The 18,014-nt window shown below is 54.9% G+C and overlaps 1 protein-coding gene across 1 annotated transcript; it reads left to right on the forward strand.

Annotated features, from left to right (window-relative positions):
• Positions 1-625: 625 nt before the first annotated feature.
• On the forward strand, positions 626-15,443 carry TMEM11 (transmembrane protein 11). Its single transcript, XM_028089560.2, has 2 exons — positions 626-700; positions 14,529-15,443. The coding sequence occupies exons 1-2, from the start codon at positions 639-641 to the stop codon at positions 15,043-15,045; spliced, it is 579 nt and encodes a 192-aa protein (XP_027945361.1). The 5' UTR covers positions 626-638; the 3' UTR covers positions 15,046-15,443.
• The last annotated feature ends 2,571 nt before the right edge of the window (positions 15,444-18,014 follow it).

Below are 18,014 nucleotides of genomic sequence, written 5' to 3' on the forward strand. Positions count from 1 at the left end.
AGCGAGGGCCTCTGAGAAAGGCCGGTGGCGCCTCCGGCCCCTCGGTGACCTTAGTGGGGAGAGGCGGCTGTGAAGGGCAGGTCGGGCCGCCTTCGCGGAGGGCGAGACCCAGGCGCCAGCTGCCCACGCCGGCGGCGGGACCGGGGCGAGGGCGGCGAGCGCGGGTAGGACCGGGAAGCGGCGGGCGGGCCGCACAGAAAGCGCGGCGCCCCTCGGCGACTGCAGCGGGGCAGCGGCGGGACGCCTCCCGCGCGGTGCTTTGGGAGTTGTAGGCACTTTCTTTCCACTCTCCAGCTCTTTGCTCTTGAAGCCCAAGCCCGTACAGGCGGGCGGGCGCCTGTGACTCCTAGGCTGCGAACTCTGGGAATTTTTAATTTCTAAAAAGATGCCCTGAATAGGACTCTTCCCAGGGTGCCTCCTTCGCTCCGCCCGGCTTGAGGACTACATTTCCCAGGCGACCTCAAAGAGGCGGGGCTTCCGGCGCGCGCGATGCACTGTGGACATTGTAGTCCTAGGAGGGGCTCGATTTCCACCTCCTGTATAGTCCGGAGCTGGGCCCGGACTACATTTCCCTTCCGTCCGCCCACTATCCCGAGGCCGCCTTGGCGCGAGACATTTGCGAGCGGAGTGTCTCCAAGATGGCCGGTTGGGGAAGGAGGCGTCTTGGCCCGGGCAGCAGTGGCGGCAGCGCCCGAGAGAGGTGAGATCCGGGGGCCTGTTGCTTTCCCAGGGCGAGTGGCTCAGGAGCCTGGAGGCCAGTGAGGGCTCCTGGGGCTGCAGCGCTGTCCCTGCCTTCGTCCCCGGGCCCCCCTTTCCGCCCACCCGCCCTCCTCGTAGCCCTGCGGGGCACGAGGGGTTCCTGTCCCGGGCGATCCAGGATCTGGATGGGAGCCGGCACCCGCTCTAGCCCGGCTGAAGCGGCCTCCGCGGAGGGCTCAGGGGAGGTGACGATGGCGGGGCCGGGCGAGGTGGGCCGCGTCCGTACAGGGGCCGGGCCGGGCCCGGGCCACGCGGGAAGGACCGGGAGCCCCGCGCAGGCCCAAGGGACCCGCCTATAGCATCCCGCGGCCGAAGCTCCCGTCCCGCCTGGCCACGAGCGTGGCCGTCTGGGCCGCGACCCCTGACGTGGTGAGGAATGGCTCCCGGGAGGGAGAAGGAAGGGAAGCCTTCACCGAGTGGGCCAGCTGCGGGGAGGGCAGTGCGGTCTGCACGTTTATCAGGGTAGCTTTAACCTTCCCCAGTTTGTCTCCCGGGCCGAGAGCTGGCCGCTTCCTCGAACCCTCGATTCTTGCGACTTTTCGAGGGTTCTCTGCAAGCGCCCCTGCCGTGGAAGTCCTTTAAAGTGACCTTTCCTAATGAATGATGTGTGGGTAGGGAGCTAGGGGCTTGTTTCTTCCAAGGTGGATCTCGATTTGGAGAACTGATTTCTAGAAGATGAGATTGGAATGGTTTAGGTTTTGCTTCAGGAAAGCAGTTTCAGCTCGTAGAAGCCGCTAGAAGCTGTTCAGCTACTAGAAATTTGGGGAAGGATTTGTATTGGTGGAGTCACCTGGATTCAACTGCTCTGTCCATTGTGTTGTGGCTTGGTTGGTATAGCTGAGGTTAGCAAGAAAGTTGGGTGTTTGCTTGTTTTTTGTCTCTTTGGAAAGCCTTATTACCCAGAAAAGTTCTCTTTCTCCCCCCCCCCCCCACCGCCTTTCTCTTAACTCTCCTCATTATTCCTTTTCTTTGATTCCATCACATATTCATTGCTGTTGCCTGCAGATGGTTTTTTCAGCTCAGAAGACTCTTCCTGTTTGGTAGTTGGGATAGACCAGCTTACATTTTATTCTTAAGCTCAGAGTTATCCAACGTTGTCTGTTCTGCACTTCCTCTTCTGTGGAAAAGCAGTGAATGGCAAGCAGATAATTTTTGTCTTTCCAACTCCCATGTGCTATTTCTTAGATCAGACCCTAGGAAGAAGTTAAAGAAGTGACCTCGATGGTTTCCAGATGGCCTTTAAACCTGCAAACGTTTTCAAATCTTTAATGCGACCATTAATCCTGTTTAGAAAAGCCGGAGTAGCTGAGAGAAAGGCATTTCTCCCTCCTGGATAAAAACAGCTGGAAGGGCCAAATAGGAATGCCCCAGACACCATACAAGGAGGGCTGCGCCATCACAAGTTAAGCTTTTATTGATCTAAGAAATGAGATACTGGGGCTCTTATCTCCTTGGTTGGAGACGGGCATCAATTCAAAACGGAGTCTGTAAACTAGCAGCCCATAGGCTGAATCCAGCCCTTGACTGTTGATTCTCAGGTTTTAAAAAGAATTTAAATCAGTTGCCAATACTTAGAAGTTGAAAGATTTCACATAAAACTGCCCTTGAAAAGCTGAGTAGTGGCTGACTTTTTTTGGTCAGGGCAAGTGCTCTCTAGTTCATTACTCACCTGACAGCTTGACTCATTGCAGTTACCTGCCTAGTCTCCCTAGGTGTGCAGGTTGCAACCTTTGGCCTGGAACTGAAGGCTCTGCTCACAAATGCAGATGCTGTCTGTCAGCCAGGAATGGGGCATCAAATTTTGTGATTCGGGTGGCCCCATCTCTCTCTCTTCCAGATAACTGTGGTGTGTGGCTGGGGGAGACCCTTCTGTTTGCCTTTTCTGGGAGGCCCTAGCCACGCTCTGTTGGAGGAGTCATCTGTCTGAGCCCAGTTTCCTTACTATCCTCCCACACTGAGCAGGGGATGGAAACATAACCCGCTGCTGGGCCAGCTAGCTAACGTCTGGGCACACCTCCATTCCTGCTCAGTGGGTGGAAAGACTGTTCGGGCGGGGCAGGCTGGATTAATTGATTGCCCAGCACCGTAGATTAAGAGGCCCAAGCATATTATTGGCTCTTATGACTGAAATAGGCTGTTTATGGCTCTCTTAAATGAGTTTGTTCCATGTCACATTTGTGCTGACTCAAATCTCAGCTTCACATTGGAAGACCACTTTCCAGAATTGCTTGACACACCCAGTTGGAGTCTGCTTTATGCTGAAAGCGAAGGACACATTGCCTGGTTTGGGGCAGGAGCTGGAGCAGAGCAACACTTTGGGCAGGCTTTCCAGATTTGCCAGTGGCTGCAAACTCCAAGGCATGACTTGTATTTAAAGGCCCGGCCCAGGGCCGTACCATCCACCGGCATTACTGACCTCAGCTCTGTATTAACGGTGGTCCACTTTAGAATGCACAATGTGTGAATTCTTTACCTGGTTCTTGAGTCTAGAGCTGTGTTCATTCTGTAGCCACTAGTCACATGTGGCAATTAAATTTCAGTTAATTAAACACAGGGGCCCCTGGCTGGCGCAGTCAGTAGAGCGTACAACTCCTGACCTCAGGGTTGTGAGTTCAAGCCCCATGTTGGGTGTAGAGAGTATACTTAGGAAAAAAAAAAAAAATCTTAAAAAATTAAATAAAAATAAATAAAATGAAAAAATTCAGATCCTCAGTCACACTAGTCACATTTCGCTCAGTGGCCACATGGGACTCGGGGCTACCACATTGCGTAGGGCAGCTGTGGAACCGCTCCGTCACTGCAGAACGTTCTAGTGATGCGACAACGCTGGTCTAGACTACAAGACGAGAGGGGTGGAAATAGCAAAATGCCAGCTGCTTGCATGTTGATTTTTCTCTCCACTCCATTAAATCCAGGGACTCAGCAGTGTTTGTCATGAAGAACATCAGATTCTGAGCTGTAACCTGAATTCTTGTCCAGAATTCAGCACACTGGCAACGAGCACACGAAACAGATTGCCGCTTGTCCCGTCGGCGTCTTTGAGACACACTTGCCCATCTAGGAAGGCACAGTGCAGGTGTCTGTGTGTCCTGCCACTTGGGTGCCACCCCGGACCAGCTCACAGACGGTCCCGCGCGTCCTACTTGGGCTGCTTGTCTTCACTCCCTCAGGGCCTCCGAGCGTGATTGTTGGAATGTGAGGATAACCACGTACTCTCAGCTTCCGCTCTTCTCATCATGTGAAGATCTGCTTGATCTGATTCTGATCGCGATGCAAAGCAGCAGTGCTGTTTACAGACCTGGGGTGTTCAGAGGGCCGGGCACACGGGCCTAAGTGCTCAGGGGTTCAGGAGAAGGCACTTCTTGCGGCCCTCCCCCTCCCCGGGCCTGTGTGGCCGTCTGCCCGTGTTTTTAGGGAGCCGGGTCCGTGGGATTATGTCCCCGTCTTTCTGTACCATATACCTTCTTTCCCAGGACTCGGTCCTCCTTTTCTGACAGTGTTGCTTTAATATGTGAATTGAAGAGACGTGGTCCTGGATGGCTGGTAGGGAGTTTAGGTCCCAGTCCAGCTGAACAGATGGGCCCCAAGCCATGTGGGCAGTCGGCCCACATTCCGGGAGTGACACTCTCCTCATTCTGATCTGTTCTTTTCCTTCTAAAGCTGAGGACCCTAAGTGGTCGGGGGTATTTTTTTTTTTTTTTCTTTTTTTCTCTTGGAAAACTGCCTTTCCGGCTCTAGTATGTGGTAAAAATGTTTCTTTCATCCTGCTCTGGATGAGCCACACAGGTAGAGCGCCTGCACCCGGGTCTCTGGGTGTGTGGGTCCTCCCCAGCTGGCTACCAGAAGGTGGAGTCGTGCACACTTAGGCCACCTGTTCTGATCCCGGAACTTGGATATTGCGAGTTAAGGTCATCTGTGGGGTTCATCCTCTTAAGGCACGATTTTCCATTTTCCTGCATCGAGTTGAGCAGTCTGGTTCCAGCAGCAGTACCTTGTGCCTCGGGGGTTTAGTCCTTTAGGCCCCGTTCCAGCTCCATCCCAACTTCCTGAAGAAGGGCGAGATCATCTTGTATGCGGGGAGGGGAGGCCGAGGCCCGGCCTGAGTTGGGCTTCTCCGTCTGGGGCCTTGGTGAGCAGGGGCAGTGGGAGGACGTGGGAGGTCCTCCACGGAGCACACCCTTGGGCACCTCCCAGCTGCCACTGTGTTCTGTCCCTGCCGCCAGCAGCAGCATTATGGGCCACGGAGTTCTGGGGAGAGCCAGTAATCGCTTAGTATAGTCGTAGGAGTCCTTGAGCTCAGGGCTGTTCGGTAGGATTTTCTGCCGTAAGAGAAATGTTCTGTCTCTGCGCTGTCCATTAGGGTAGCCGTTGGCCGCAGGTGGCCGTGGAGTGTTCGAGGTGTGGCCCCCGTGTCTGAGCAACTGGAGTTGTTACTTGACAGTTTTAGTTAATTAATTAATTAATTAATTTTTAAAAAGATTTTATTTATTTATTCGAGAGAGAGAGAGAATGAGAGATAGAGAGCACGAGAGGGAAGAGGGTCAGAGGGAGAGGCAGACTCCCCGCTGAGCAGGGAGCCCGACATGGGACTCGATCCCGGGACTCCAGGATCATGACCTGAGCCGAAGGCAGTCGCTTAACCAACTGAGCCACCCAGGCGCCCCGACAGTTTTAGTTAATTTAAAGAGAAACAGCTGCGTGGGCCTTACGCTGGGGGGTGCTTTGCAGCTGTCCCTTTGGCTGGCATAGCTGACCCCATTCCACCCTCGCTGCGGCACTCACTCGGGAAGAGCTGGGGCCTTTGCCCTGTTTGACCCGAGGCAGCGTGGCTTAGAGCAGCAGGGGCTTTTGCCCTTGGCTACAAAGCCAGCGGGTCACCGAGAGGAACTAGAATCCAGGTCTCCGGACTCCCCCACTCGGTGCACTGTGTTCTTACTCCACGGCAGAGCGCTGTGCGGTTCCCGGAGCACCAGGGAGGAGCGTGTGCTCTTGCGCGGGGCTTTCTCTGAATCAGATGAACATGCCAGGTGCCCGTGGAAGTTCCTTGGCCTGTTTGGAGTCATTCTCCACATCTGGGGCTATGTGCCTGTGCCTTTCTGTCCGAAGTGGCCTTTGAATCCACAGCATAGAACCCTTCTGCTTGCTTTGGCAATTTTTGGTTAGCCAAAAGTGGATTCTAGATCTGGGGGGGGGGGGGGGGTAGAGGTAAAGTCCAGCACCTCACAGAGCACAGGTAATGGAGTGGCCACAGGCTTAGTAGGTGGAAAGCAACCTGACATATGGACCTAGTTTAATTTTTCACCCACCTGTTCTCTTAATTACTGTAATTGTTTTTCCCCTGCCACTCATTTCGAATGTGCTTCCGCTGATGTCTGCTGGTACCCTGTCACATTCAGGCCCGGTGCTGGGTTGCTGTGGTGAAAACACAGTCTGCCTCCACAATCTGACAATCCGAACTGACAATCCTTTGTGTTTCAGACGGGAGCTCACAGCCCAGGCCTGCCTGGGAGCCCAGGGCCCGCTCCAGGAAGTGGGCCCAAAGGAAGGCCTTCCGCTACAGTTAGATTAGCCTCTTCCGGTTCTGCCAGGACCAGAAAGTGATGGTGGCCTGCACGGCCCCTTGGCCAGTGCTTGCTTGAGCCGACAGGGAAATGGAATTTTCCTCCTGCTCACTGGCAGGACGGCAGGGGGCTGAGACCAGCAGGCTACCTCAGCCACGAGATGGCTGCCTGTGCCCAGACTCGCGGCGGTGGGCTCATTCGCTGGTAGCGCGGGCTTCTCCGCAAGCACGGAGACGCTGCTGGAGCCGGAATTGGGCTCCCTCCGCTCACCTCGGCTGTGGACGGTCCACGGCTGTGGGGTCTTGTCACCCCAAGGGATATGGGGCTGTCGAGCAAGAGTTTTCTTTTTTTAAGAAAAAGTTGGCCATTAATTTTCCCATTATGAAAGAAGCACATGTGTATTTGTTTTCTTTTTTGAGAAAGACAGAAACCTATGAAGGAAAGTAAAATTTTAGTCACCTGTTAGGCTACCATCCGAAGAAAACCATTGTTGACTTTTCTTTATGTATAGCATCTTTGATACCTCGCTCCAGATGTTTTGTCTTGGATTTAAAAAAAAAAAAAACTGTATGTTACACACATCAAAAGTATGTTCCTAACATGTGAAAAGTCATAAGCTTGCTGCCATGTGTCTGGCCCCTGAAAACATTACCCTCCATGAAAGATGCCAGTCACAAAAGGCCGCAGACATGATTGTGTTTATATTGAACGTCCAGAATAGGTGAGTCTGTCGAGCCAGGAAGTAGACTGGTGCTTGCCAGCGGCTGGGGAGGCCCGGGGGAGATGGGGAGGGATGGGGTTTCTTTTTGGGGTGATGGAAATTCTCCAGAATTGCTCATGGTGCTTGCTGCACAATGCAGTGAAGGCGCTGAGCCACTGAACTGTACACTCCAGATGGGTGAATTGTGTGGCATGTGACTGCTATCTCCATAAAAAGTACGAATCAAAACCACAGTGAGATCCCTACCTCACACCCATCAGGGTGGCTACAGTTACAAACAAAAACAAAACAAAATTAGAAGCATTACTGAGGTTGTGGAGCAGTTGGACCCCACATGCCCTTTTGGTGGGAATGTAAAGGGATGCAGCCGTGGGTAGCGTGGCGGTTCTGCAACCAGTGGGAAGTGGAATCCCCACACAGTCCAACACTTCTGCCTCTAGACGTGTATCCAGAAGAATTAGAAGTGGAGACCGGAGTTGATCATTTTATACTATGCTCACAGAAGCAGTATTCCCAGTAGCTAGAAGGTGGAAGTATCCCAAGGGTGATGGATGAACAAGTGTATAGACGTACGATGGAATCGTTTTTCTTCATCCTTAAAAAGAAAGGAAATTCTGACTCATGCTGTAGAACGTGGGTGAACCTTGAAAACATCACGTCGAGTAGGGCCAGTTGCAGAAGGACAAATACTATACGATTGCACTTACGTGTGGTACCTAAGGTTGTCCAGCTCAGAGGCACAAAGTCGGGGGGTGGGGGTGGGGAGTGCGGGCTGTTGCTTCACGGGGGCAGAGGTGTCCTTTTGCCAGCGGAAAGCGTCCCGGAGATTGGTTGCACGACAGCGGCAAGGTGCCGAACGCTACTGAACCGTGCACTTAACAAATGGTCAGGGGGCCCCTGGGGGGGCTCAGTCGTTAAACGTCTGCCTTGGGCTCAGGTCATGATCCCAGGGTCCTGGGATCGAGCCCCGCATCAGGCTCCCTGCTCAGCGGGAAGCCTGCTTCTCCCTCTGCCACTCTCCCTGCTTGTGTTCCCTCTCTCGCCGTGTCTCTCTGCGTCAAATAAATAAATCTTTAAAAACAAACAAACAAAAAGAAATGGTCAGGATGGTACATTTTCTGTGGGTTTCACCGTGATTTGAAGACACAGTAAACCCGTGTGTTCCCCGCTCAGCCTTAGTAGAAAACGAGCATTACCCTGGCCCACGTGTCCCTACCGGCAGGCAGAGGCCCCCTTGCTCATGACTTGTCATTTCCTTGCTGTTCTTCACAGCGCACACGGAGACAGTCCTCGGTAGTAGCACCTCCTTGGGTTCTGTGCGCTGCTGCACGCATGTGTAGGGTGTACACCTGCATGTTACCGGCTTTCTCCCCCACCTTACAAGTGAGGGATTCAGCTGTGCCTCCATTTTCGCTCTGACGGAGGAACCGCCCGAGTCGGCGATCTCTTCGCCTCAGTGCTGCTTGGAACGTTTTTGCACAGCTCTGACTTTGGGGGAGGTATCTCCAGACTTTGGGGATCCCATGGGTGAGACTACTTTTGTAATTCCGGATTCCTCTGAGACCAGCTTCCCGATGGTCTAGGGGACCAGGGCGCCACATGCTGGGCAGGCTGCCCGGGGCACAGAGGGTGCCCACATCGGGGGAGTGGAGTTCATCCGGCTGCTTCGCCGTGGCCACCTTTGCACCGGAAAGCCCGTGTTCGCAGGGAATTCCTCTGATGACCGTTTCCTGACTACCTCCGGAGCGGGTTCAGAGGAGAGGGGAGGGTCTCAGGCCCACTCTGGTCGAAGGCAGAGGGAGGGAGGCCGATTCAGGAGCCCCAGTGACAAGTGCCCATGGCCCTGAGGCAGCGTCCACAGCAGCCCCTCCGGCTCAGGTGAGAGAGCATCAGCTCTGCCGCACAGGCTACTTAAGGGCTCCCCAGGCAAACTGACCTCAGCACGGGCGGAGGGAGTTCAAGGGGACGACCCTGTACCGTAAGTACCATGGATCGTGCTAAATTCGAAAGGCTCAGAAGTTACGCGGTAAAAGAGCCCCCTTTCCTTTCGGAGACAGTCCATTCCTCTCCCCAGTGATGGTCATAAATCTCAGGTCTTTGTATATCCAGGAATGTTCTGTGTGTTTAAAAGCAAACATACACTTTTTATTTTTTTTGAAGATTTTATTTATTTGAGAGAGTGAGCGAGCACAAGCGGGGCGGCGGGGGGGGAGCAGAGGGAACAGACGCTCTGCTGAGCAGGGAACCCGATGCGGGGCTTGATCCTGCGACTCTAGGATCATGACCTGAGCCCAAGCAGACGCTTAACCGACTGAGCCACCCAGGTGCCCCTAAAAGCAAACATAGCTTTTTTTTTTTCCCTTCTTTTTCTTTTTGTTACTTATTTTTTAAAATTTTATGTTAGTCACCATACATCATTAGTTGTTTTTTTTTTTCAGAATAGTATTTTATTTTTTAATTGTTACATTAATCAACATACCTTACATCATTAGTTTTTGATGTAGTGTTCCGTGATTCATTGTTTGTGTCTTAACACTCAGTGCTCCACGCAGAACGTGCCCTCTTTTTTTTTTTTTAAGATTTTTATTTATTTATTTATTTGACAGAAACACAGCGAGAGAGGGAACACGAGCAGGGGGAGTGGGAGAGGGAGAAGCAGGCTTCCCGCGGAGCAAGGACCCCGATGCGGGGCTCGATCCCAGGACCCTGGGATCGTGACCTGAGCCAAAGGCAGATGCTTAACGACTGAGCCACCCAGGCGCCCCAAGAACGTGCCCTCTTTAATACCCATCCCCAGGCTAACCCATCCCCCCACCCCCCTCCCCTCTAGAACCCTCGGTTTGTTTTTCAGAGTCCATCCTCTCTCATGGTTCGTCTCCCCCTCCAATTTCCCCCCCTTCGTTCTTCCCCTCCTGCTATCTTTTTTTTTTATTTGTTTTTGTTTTTTTTTTAAAGATTTCATTTATTTATTTGACAGAGAGAGACACAGCGAGAGAGGGAACACAAGCAGGGGAGTGGGAGAGGGAGAAGCAGGCTTCCTGCTGAGCAGGGAGCCCGGTGTGGGGCTCGATCCCAGGACCCCGGGATCATGACCTGAGCCGAAGGCAGACACTTAACGACTGAGCCACCCAGGCGCCCCTTTTTTTAACATATATTGTATTATTTGTTTCAGAGGTACAGGTCTGTGGTTCAACACAAACATAGCTTCTTAAAAGTACACTAAATATAACGTACTATAATCACTGTTCTGTACTTGCCTTTTTCACTTTATTTCTTGGATACTTTTCCATCAGTTCTCTTTCTCTTTTTACATGAACTTTTTTTTTTTAAGATTTATTTGAGAGAGAGAGCGCGCCAAGTTGGGGGGAGGAGCAGAGGAAGAGGAGATAAGGAAGCTGTGCATTGAGCGCAGAGCCCGACTCAGGGCTTGATCCCAGGACCCTGAGATCGCCACCTGAGCTGAAACCAAGAGCCAGACGCTCAACCAGCTGCACCACTAGCCAGCCCTACATGAACTCTGTATTATGCACTCTTACTGCTCATGTCACACTTGTCATGAAAAGTAAAAATATAGTCTCTTAGGAAGCCCCAAAGACTCCCAATTAGCTTTTTTTTTTTAATCTGCATTTGTGTACCAGGGCTCAAGTTAGGGGTTGGCTGGTGATGGTCTAAAATTGTTCAAGGCCACTGGGTTCCTTCCTTAGTTGGGTGATGTGACCCGGAAACAAAAGCAGGCCACATGTGGGTGGGCACTGGAGTAGCTCGGTGGCGGGAGACACGGCCCTGTCCTGGGAGTACTCGGCCACCGGGTTTGTGACGTAACAGCCCATGACAACCATGCGGACTGAATCCAGTGGTCCAGGCAGCTATTAAAACCTGTAATTGCAGGGACACGAACCCCAGCTGCCACAGCCCAGGTGGAAGGAGTAGACGCTGACCGCTTGATGGGTGGCCTCTAACAGGTGGGGCCTCCGATCGTGTGCGCACGTGCCCGCGTTTTGAGCCTTTGTGTCTCCTGTGTATAGCGTATGGAATCCTGGAAATGTCCCCACGACTTCAGATTAGATCGTTGTGCAGTGAAACGACTGCGTGTGCTGAGTTTGGGAATAGCGCCTTGGCTTTAAGAGCAGAATTCGTGCGCGTCGGGGCCGGGAGCGCGGCTCTGCGGCTGGGCTGGCTTCAGAGGCGGGCTCGTTGGAAGGCGCCCGGAAGGGACTTCGGTGCGGCGGGTGCTCTGATTTTACACTCTGGGTAGCTGGTGGATGGTGACGGGTAGCAGTGGGGTGACCTGCCCCCAGGAAGCCGCTGGGGCTTCAGGAAGCTGTGGCATGCTTTGGCAAGGCTGGGTGTGCGTACTGGATGAGCACACTCGTGTGCGCTGTGGCGGTCAGAACGCAGAGGGTGACCCGCTGCCCGTGTCTACTCACGGTCCGTCCCTGTGCTGTCGGGCCTGACGCCGGGCACGGGGCGGCAGCAGTGAGGCAGGAACCTGGAGGGTAGTGGCCTTTCACTGTCGGGCTTGAGGGGGGCCCGCAGGCGGCGTGGCTGTGGATGCCAGCTGGGCCTGCAGAAGCACGGGCAGCAGGGGGCTCGGGGACGGCGAAGTGCAATCTGCCCGCCCGTGTGTTTCCAGAAGGGAGCGGCCGGTTCCAGGTGCTGGGGTTTCAACTGGCGTTTGCTTACTGGGCCTCACGACGTTCAGGATGCCTCCGATCTGCTGGGCAGAGAGGGCACTGTATACTAAGGTAGACTTGGGCTTTGGGCAGGAACATTCTGTGATCCCAACGCTGACACCCACGTTTTGGTTTGAACGTTCTGGAGGGACTTCGTGGCCAGAAGGGCATCCCTGGCCTCGCTCTGGTAGTCAGTGGGGTAGTCAGTGGGGACACGCACTGACTCGGAAGCGCCTCGTCCTCACACCTGGAGAACACAAGGGAAGTCGGAGCTGCCCTGGGAGCGAGTCCTCTCCCTGGTCCTGCGCACACGGGGCCAGTCAGCCCGTGGCCAGTGGCTTCCATTTCGGCTGTGACTTATCCAGCCAGCGTGAGACCCTGCCTGGGAGTAAGAACTGAAACAAGTTCCATCTCCCCTCCCTGAATTCAAACCAAATGGAGGCCTTGAAGGGGAAAGCCCTCCTTTTCCCGTTGCATCAACTTCCGGTGGATTCTTCCGGAAGCACCTCGTTAACTCCTCCTGGAGAGGCGGCCCTGACTACTGGCTCCCTACTGGCCCACCGTAGCTGCTCTGGCAATGTCCCGTGTTCAGGAGGCTGCTTGTCCGACCCCCAGGGAACGACTTCTCCCCAGTGCACACCGTTTAATTAGGGCCTGTGCTTTAATTAGGAGGCTCCCCTGAGCCCAGCTTCAGTACAGTTACTTTTTCAGAATAAAGAGTTCCCTCTGCCCAAGTCCCAGCCAGTGCCTTTTGCTGAAGTCCTTCCCACCTGGGAACGGAGGCCCCTCCCCCCTGCGCTTGGGGGCGCATTACCAGTGACTTTCCGATGCAACCACGGGGAGACTATTCGGGGAGAGTATTTGAGCAGTTGTTTTTCTAACAGAGTGAAACCCTCTGCCTCTTAGATTTGCTTACTTGTTGGCTAAAGGTAGCTTTTATCGTGTTGAATCCTGCCTGGGAGTAATAACTGGAAGGAGGGCTCTGATCACCTGTCCTTTTTCCTTGAGGCATACCCCCGCCAATGCAGTTTTCACCACACCTGACGTGTCATTTTCATCTTTGAACGAGGGCTAGGGCCTAGAGGTTCTGGGGTGACCTTGTTTTAAAAGCCTTCACTTGTCCTTAATGTGCACAGTCCCTGACGAGGAAGCTCTGAGCCCCGGCTCCCCTGTTGCTTTCCTCGGAGCGGCTGCTGAGTGTGCGTGCCCGGGAGGTGGGGAGCTGATGGCCTTGTGTCCTTGAGCACTTAGGGCTGTGCTTACTCGTTGGGCAATCAGACCTCAGGTGGTGGGCTGCGATCACCTTTGTATGGCTCGGTACACTTGCCCGGAGCCCCAGTCAGAGGGGCGTGGGCTTGGGCACGGGGAGCAGTGAGCACCAGAGCGAGACGGGTGCCCCTGGACCTCCTCTCCTTTGTGATGGTTTGACCAGCCCAGGGCCCAGGGGCTGCTGAAGGGAAGGGGCTGCTTTTCACCGAGGCACGTGGAGGGTGCTCTGCACTGCCTGGTAAGAGGGTTAAGTGACTTGATCCAGCTTCAGGAGCTGTGTCTCGCAGTGTCCCCCTCGGAGACTGGTTTTATAAAGAAGGCTTTTTACTGGATGAACTGAGAACATAAAACTAGGAGAAACTGTATACGCTGGCCGGCGGTATGGAATTTCAGAAAGATCTGGACAGGTTGAAACAAGCCAAATGGAAATGACAAGGCGTGTACAGGTCTATATTTAGGTTTGCCCATCAGGGGTGTGGAAAGATTCTGCTTTGGATACGAAGTTTGCGCCGGAGAGACGTCAGTAGAATCCCGAAACCGCCTAAAATGCCCCCGGGGCCCATGGTTCACAGCTGAGCCGTCCCTGAGCCTCCAGATTTGCCTTCCACCGGTGAGGGTCAGGTCACCCATCCCTAGTCCCGGGGGGGGGGGGGGGAGTTGGATCAGCTCAGCCACTTGAAGTGGGGCTTCGTGAACAGTGTTTTTTATGTGAGTGAGAGGAGCTTTACTGGCAGTAAATACAGAGTCCTGGAGGCACAGGGTCAGAATGGGTGGGAACCTCTAGGGGCCCTTCATGTCACCCCCTTAACACTGAATTTCACTGTCACGTTTCTCGAGGCCTTGTCTTTTCCTAATTAAATCAGAGGGCTTCTTTTTCTAAGCTGTGTGCTGGTGTTCTTGGGGCTCTCGGCCTCGGGTGCTTTGTGCACCTCATCCTCCCGTGACGGCCAGAGGAGTTTTGTTCTCGGTCATCGAGGTGAAGATGGCCCTGTCGGTCTTCTGTTCTGCAGCACAGGGATGACGACTTTTGAACCTTGCCGAGGGCAGAGCGTTTGGCACTATCGGCCTTGGGTCTGTTGGTTTCCATCGAAGGGTCCTCCTCCTCGCGTTGCTCTGGTTAACCAAGGGCCCGGTTCATCCAGCCGACCCCAGGCCTCTGTGTGGGTGTGATTCCGCGCCGAAACAGTCTTTCTTCCTTGGGGCTGCTGTGCACACTCAGCTCTGTCCGTGCGCGGCCTTGGGCTAACCGCCGGCCCGGTACACACCGCAGGTGGTCATGTCCTTAGGGATCTGGGTACTCCTCCCCCCTGTGTCTCTCTGCATTTCACCATTTTCTCTGAGGGGGGGGAAAAAAATTCTTTAGTGACTACCTTGTATATCGGGTTCCAGGGAAGATCAAAACATAAGCGAGACGTGGTGCCCTCACGAGCTCGGGCTCTCTGATGAGCCACGGACTTCTCCCCAGCGTCTCGGCGCAGAGGCGGGGTGTGCACTTCTCGGCCTGTCTCACTGTCTCCTCTTTCTCTCCCCTCCCCCCGCCCCAAGGGTGAGCTTGTCGGCCACAGACTGTTACATCGTGCACGAGATCTACAATGGGGAGAACGCCCAAGACCAGTTCGAGTACGAGCTCGAGCAGGCCCTGGAAGCCCAGTACAAGTACATCGTGATTGAGCCCACACGCATCGGCGACGAGACGGCCCGCTGGATCACCGTGGGCAACTGCCTGCACAAGACCGCCGTGCTGGCGGGCACCGCGTGCCTCTTCACCCCGCTGGCCCTGCCCTTAGATTACTCCCACTACATCTCCCTGCCTGCTGGCGTGCTCAGCCTGGCCTGCTGCACCCTGTACGGGATCTCCTGGCAGTTTGACCCCTGCTGCAAGTACCAAGTGGAGTACGACGCCTATAAACTGTCCCGCCTGCCCCTGCACACACTCACTTCCTCCACCCCCGTGGTGCTGGTCCGGAAGGACGACTTGCACAGAAAGAGACTGCACAACACAATAGCCCTGGCCGCCCTGGTGTACTGTGTAAAGAAGATTTACGAACTCTATGCCGTATGATCTCAGTAGGACGGGGAGAGAAGCAAATGACCCAGCCCACGAGAGACCCCCCCCCCCCGAGTATGCAGATGGCCCCAGTAACAGTTTTTGCTCTATGGGGCGGCAGAGCCTGGGAAGGGGTTTCGTTTAATATTTGTTATTTTAAAAAAAAAATAACACAGATCACAGGTGTACCAAGGGTTTTTCAACTCATTACACTAAGATGTGGATTTCCAGAACCCACAGGGGGTCTGAGCTGTGGGAGTCTGAGCGGGCGGTGGAGTGTGGACAGCAGCAACGCTACTGAGGGGGTATGAATGCGCTTGTGGGGCGGGGGGGAGGTCTTTACGTCTGTTGTTTAACTGTACCATCCAGAGCCAACCAGAAGCTATTGGCCATTAAAATTATGAGAATTTCAACTTCAGGTGTCCGCTGTGTCCATGACCACCTGCAGCTGCTGCCGGCGGGCGCTTGCTCGTGGGAGCTGTGGGCACCACGCGAGCCCGCCAGCCCTGCTCCTTGCTGTGGCCTGGTGCCACCGTCCGCAGCAAGAACAGGCCTTTGTGCAGGAGGCCGGCCCGGATCCCGCCCAGAGCGGTCTCACTGCGTGCCGGCCTCGTTTTCAAGGCGGGCGCCGCTAAATGCCATTCGGGGATGTGGCAGGACCCGGTGACGAGGCCTAGAGGTCACCGGGTTTGCGTGCGGGGCCACGTGGAGAACTGAGGCCTGGGACCTCCCGTCCAGAGATTCTGATTTGGAAGGCCCCACGGGTGAACGCCTGTATGTTTTCAAAGCGTCGAAGCTGTTCCTGATGTGGACCCCGAGTCGGAGCCCAGCGCCCCCCCAGCAGTCCCGTTCCACAGGAGCCGGCCCCGCGCCCCTCCCTCACAGCAGAGGGCGTGCCGCACCCCTTCCTCCATACCCCTCGAAGGTGTTGGGTAATTCAAAAATCTTCCCTTCCGTAAGGATGTCAGGTCCCCCGCCTTACCTGCAACCTTCCTGAGACCTGCTCTCAGTCCCCCCTGAAGAGCTATGTGGCACTTCCTTCTGAAGGGTCCACCTTTAAGAAGCAGTCTAGTTTTAAAGGCCACACCGGGAAGATCTGATACCAGAGAATAATGAAGGGGTACGTGGGAAGGCGTCAAGGAGCTCAAGTGGGCGACTGGTCCGTTTATTGTAAGGGGAGATCCGGCGCTTTTAAAAGACTTCACAATGGACCGTGGTCCACGGAGTTTGAACAACTTCAATTCCAAGAGGCCTAGAAATACTAATCACTCAGGTGAATGCTGGGTGGCAAGATGGTGCTGGGGGCACACTATAGCTTACACGGCAGTCTGGCCATCGGCAACAATGCTCGATCGGTAGTGATCCCAGACACAGGGTCTCAACGTGCAGAGCCCACAACCCCTTGGGTGTCTGACTGCTGGCTCCCAGGCCGGCCGGGCACGAATGGCAGGTGTCTTGTAATAAATGGCGCAGATTTGGAAAGGGAGCCCCATGCTCTGCCTGCAAACCAGATTTCATGGGGGAGGTGGCTGGAAGCCGACAAGCAGTAGCCGTCTCGGTCGGGTCAGCTAAGCAGAAGTCCTCACCGGGAACAGAAGCCAAGTGCAAACAGGCTGGCTCCAGCTGCGCTGAACAAAGTGATTCTTGTCGGGTGGACTAGCCGAGATTCTGAAATACCACCGCAGTTCCATGTCCCCCGCCAAGGTGGAGGACTCAGGCCTGCCGCGGACCGCAGAGCGGGACTTGGGTGCTCTAGGCCTCCCTACGTGAGCAGCGGCCCAGATTGGCTGGGAAGGGGAGCGGCAGGCCCACGCCTCCGGCGCCTGGAAGGCTTCTCTGTTTCTCCCGCCTTTCTAATTACCCGTCACAGTCGAGCGGGTTACACTCCTCGGTGACGTGCCGCAGGGCTCTTGACATGGGAAACACAGGCCCAGTCAGCTGGCCATTGCCTGCGAGGTCCACACACCAGGCCTGTGTGCGCCCACGTCCGTCAATGCATCGCGCCAGTAACCCAATTACAGGAGTCTTGTTTGAAGTGCCCACTCTCACCGCAGTTTCAGAGAAGAGCAAAGAGCCTTTAGAAAGGTCAGCTCATCGAGAAATGCGGAGGAGCAGACCCCGGCAAACACTTACTGGCTCTCTCCTTAGCCTGTCCGCTCCCTCCCAAGCGTTCACATCTGGTTCAGCAGCTGCGGTGCCCCATGAGGAAAGGAAGGGAAGCGGCGTCCCTGGGAGCCTGCAGGTGGCAGGCAGCGCGCGCGGGCTGTTCCGTCTGACCACCCGGGAGCTGCGCACAGATGTGCAGCGCTGCTGGATGGAAACTCATGTGCTTGTGCTTTCCACACCGACGTGGGCGCGCAGCCCAAGTGCGCATGCTTCTGCCCTCGGCCCGGGAAACTCCAGGAGGCCCACAGAGCAGAGCGGACAGTGCCTTTGAACTTTATGTGCAGGCAGAACCAATGCAGAGCTTTCCCAACCTACCCACAATCCACGGTGGGGCGGGGGGGAGGAGGGGAGGGGACGAACCCTTGAGGACAGAAAAGAGAAACGGCAACAGGAGCACCACCCCGCCCCTGGTGGCAGATGTTCATATTCAAACACCGGCTTGAAAGCAAGAGTGGGGTCCTGGCCGGGGGCACAGTGTGTGTGTGTGTGGGGGGGGGCTCGCCCTCCCAGGCCGGGGAGTCCCGCCTTCACGCCAGCGCGCCCTCCAGGGGGACGTTCCAGAACACTGACGTCGCTGGCCCTCCTTAGTCCTCTCCCTCGTTTCCGAGGCCAAAAGGAGCATCTGTGCGGCGGGAGCTCATCTCTACTACCTCTCCGATACTGCCCACCTCCTCAGGAGCAGCTGGCTGGGCCTCGGACAGCGTCTGCCAGCCGGCCGGAGGTAGCTAGATTTTAATGATTGGTTGTGTTCCATTTGCTGTTGATACGGCAGAATATAAAGTTTCTAAAGTAAGTTTAAGAAAGTGAGTGTGAGTCTT

Source organism: Eumetopias jubatus, unplaced genomic scaffold (genome assembly GCF_037043125.1).
Source record: "Eumetopias jubatus isolate StellerSeaLion01/CBP00866 unplaced genomic scaffold, mEumJub1_p1.0 scaffold_10, whole genome shotgun sequence".
Taxonomy (NCBI): Eukaryota; Metazoa; Chordata; class Mammalia; order Carnivora; family Otariidae; genus Eumetopias; species Eumetopias jubatus.

Coding starts and splice junctions, on each gene's coding strand:
- TMEM11 (XM_028089560.2), top strand. CDS start 639: ATGGCCGGTTGGGGAAGGAGGCGTCTTGGCCCGGGCAGCAGTGGCGGC. Junction 701..14,528: donor GGCGGCAGCGCCCGAGAGAG/GTGAGATCCGGG, acceptor CCCCGCCCCAAG/GGTGAGCTTGTCGGCCACAG.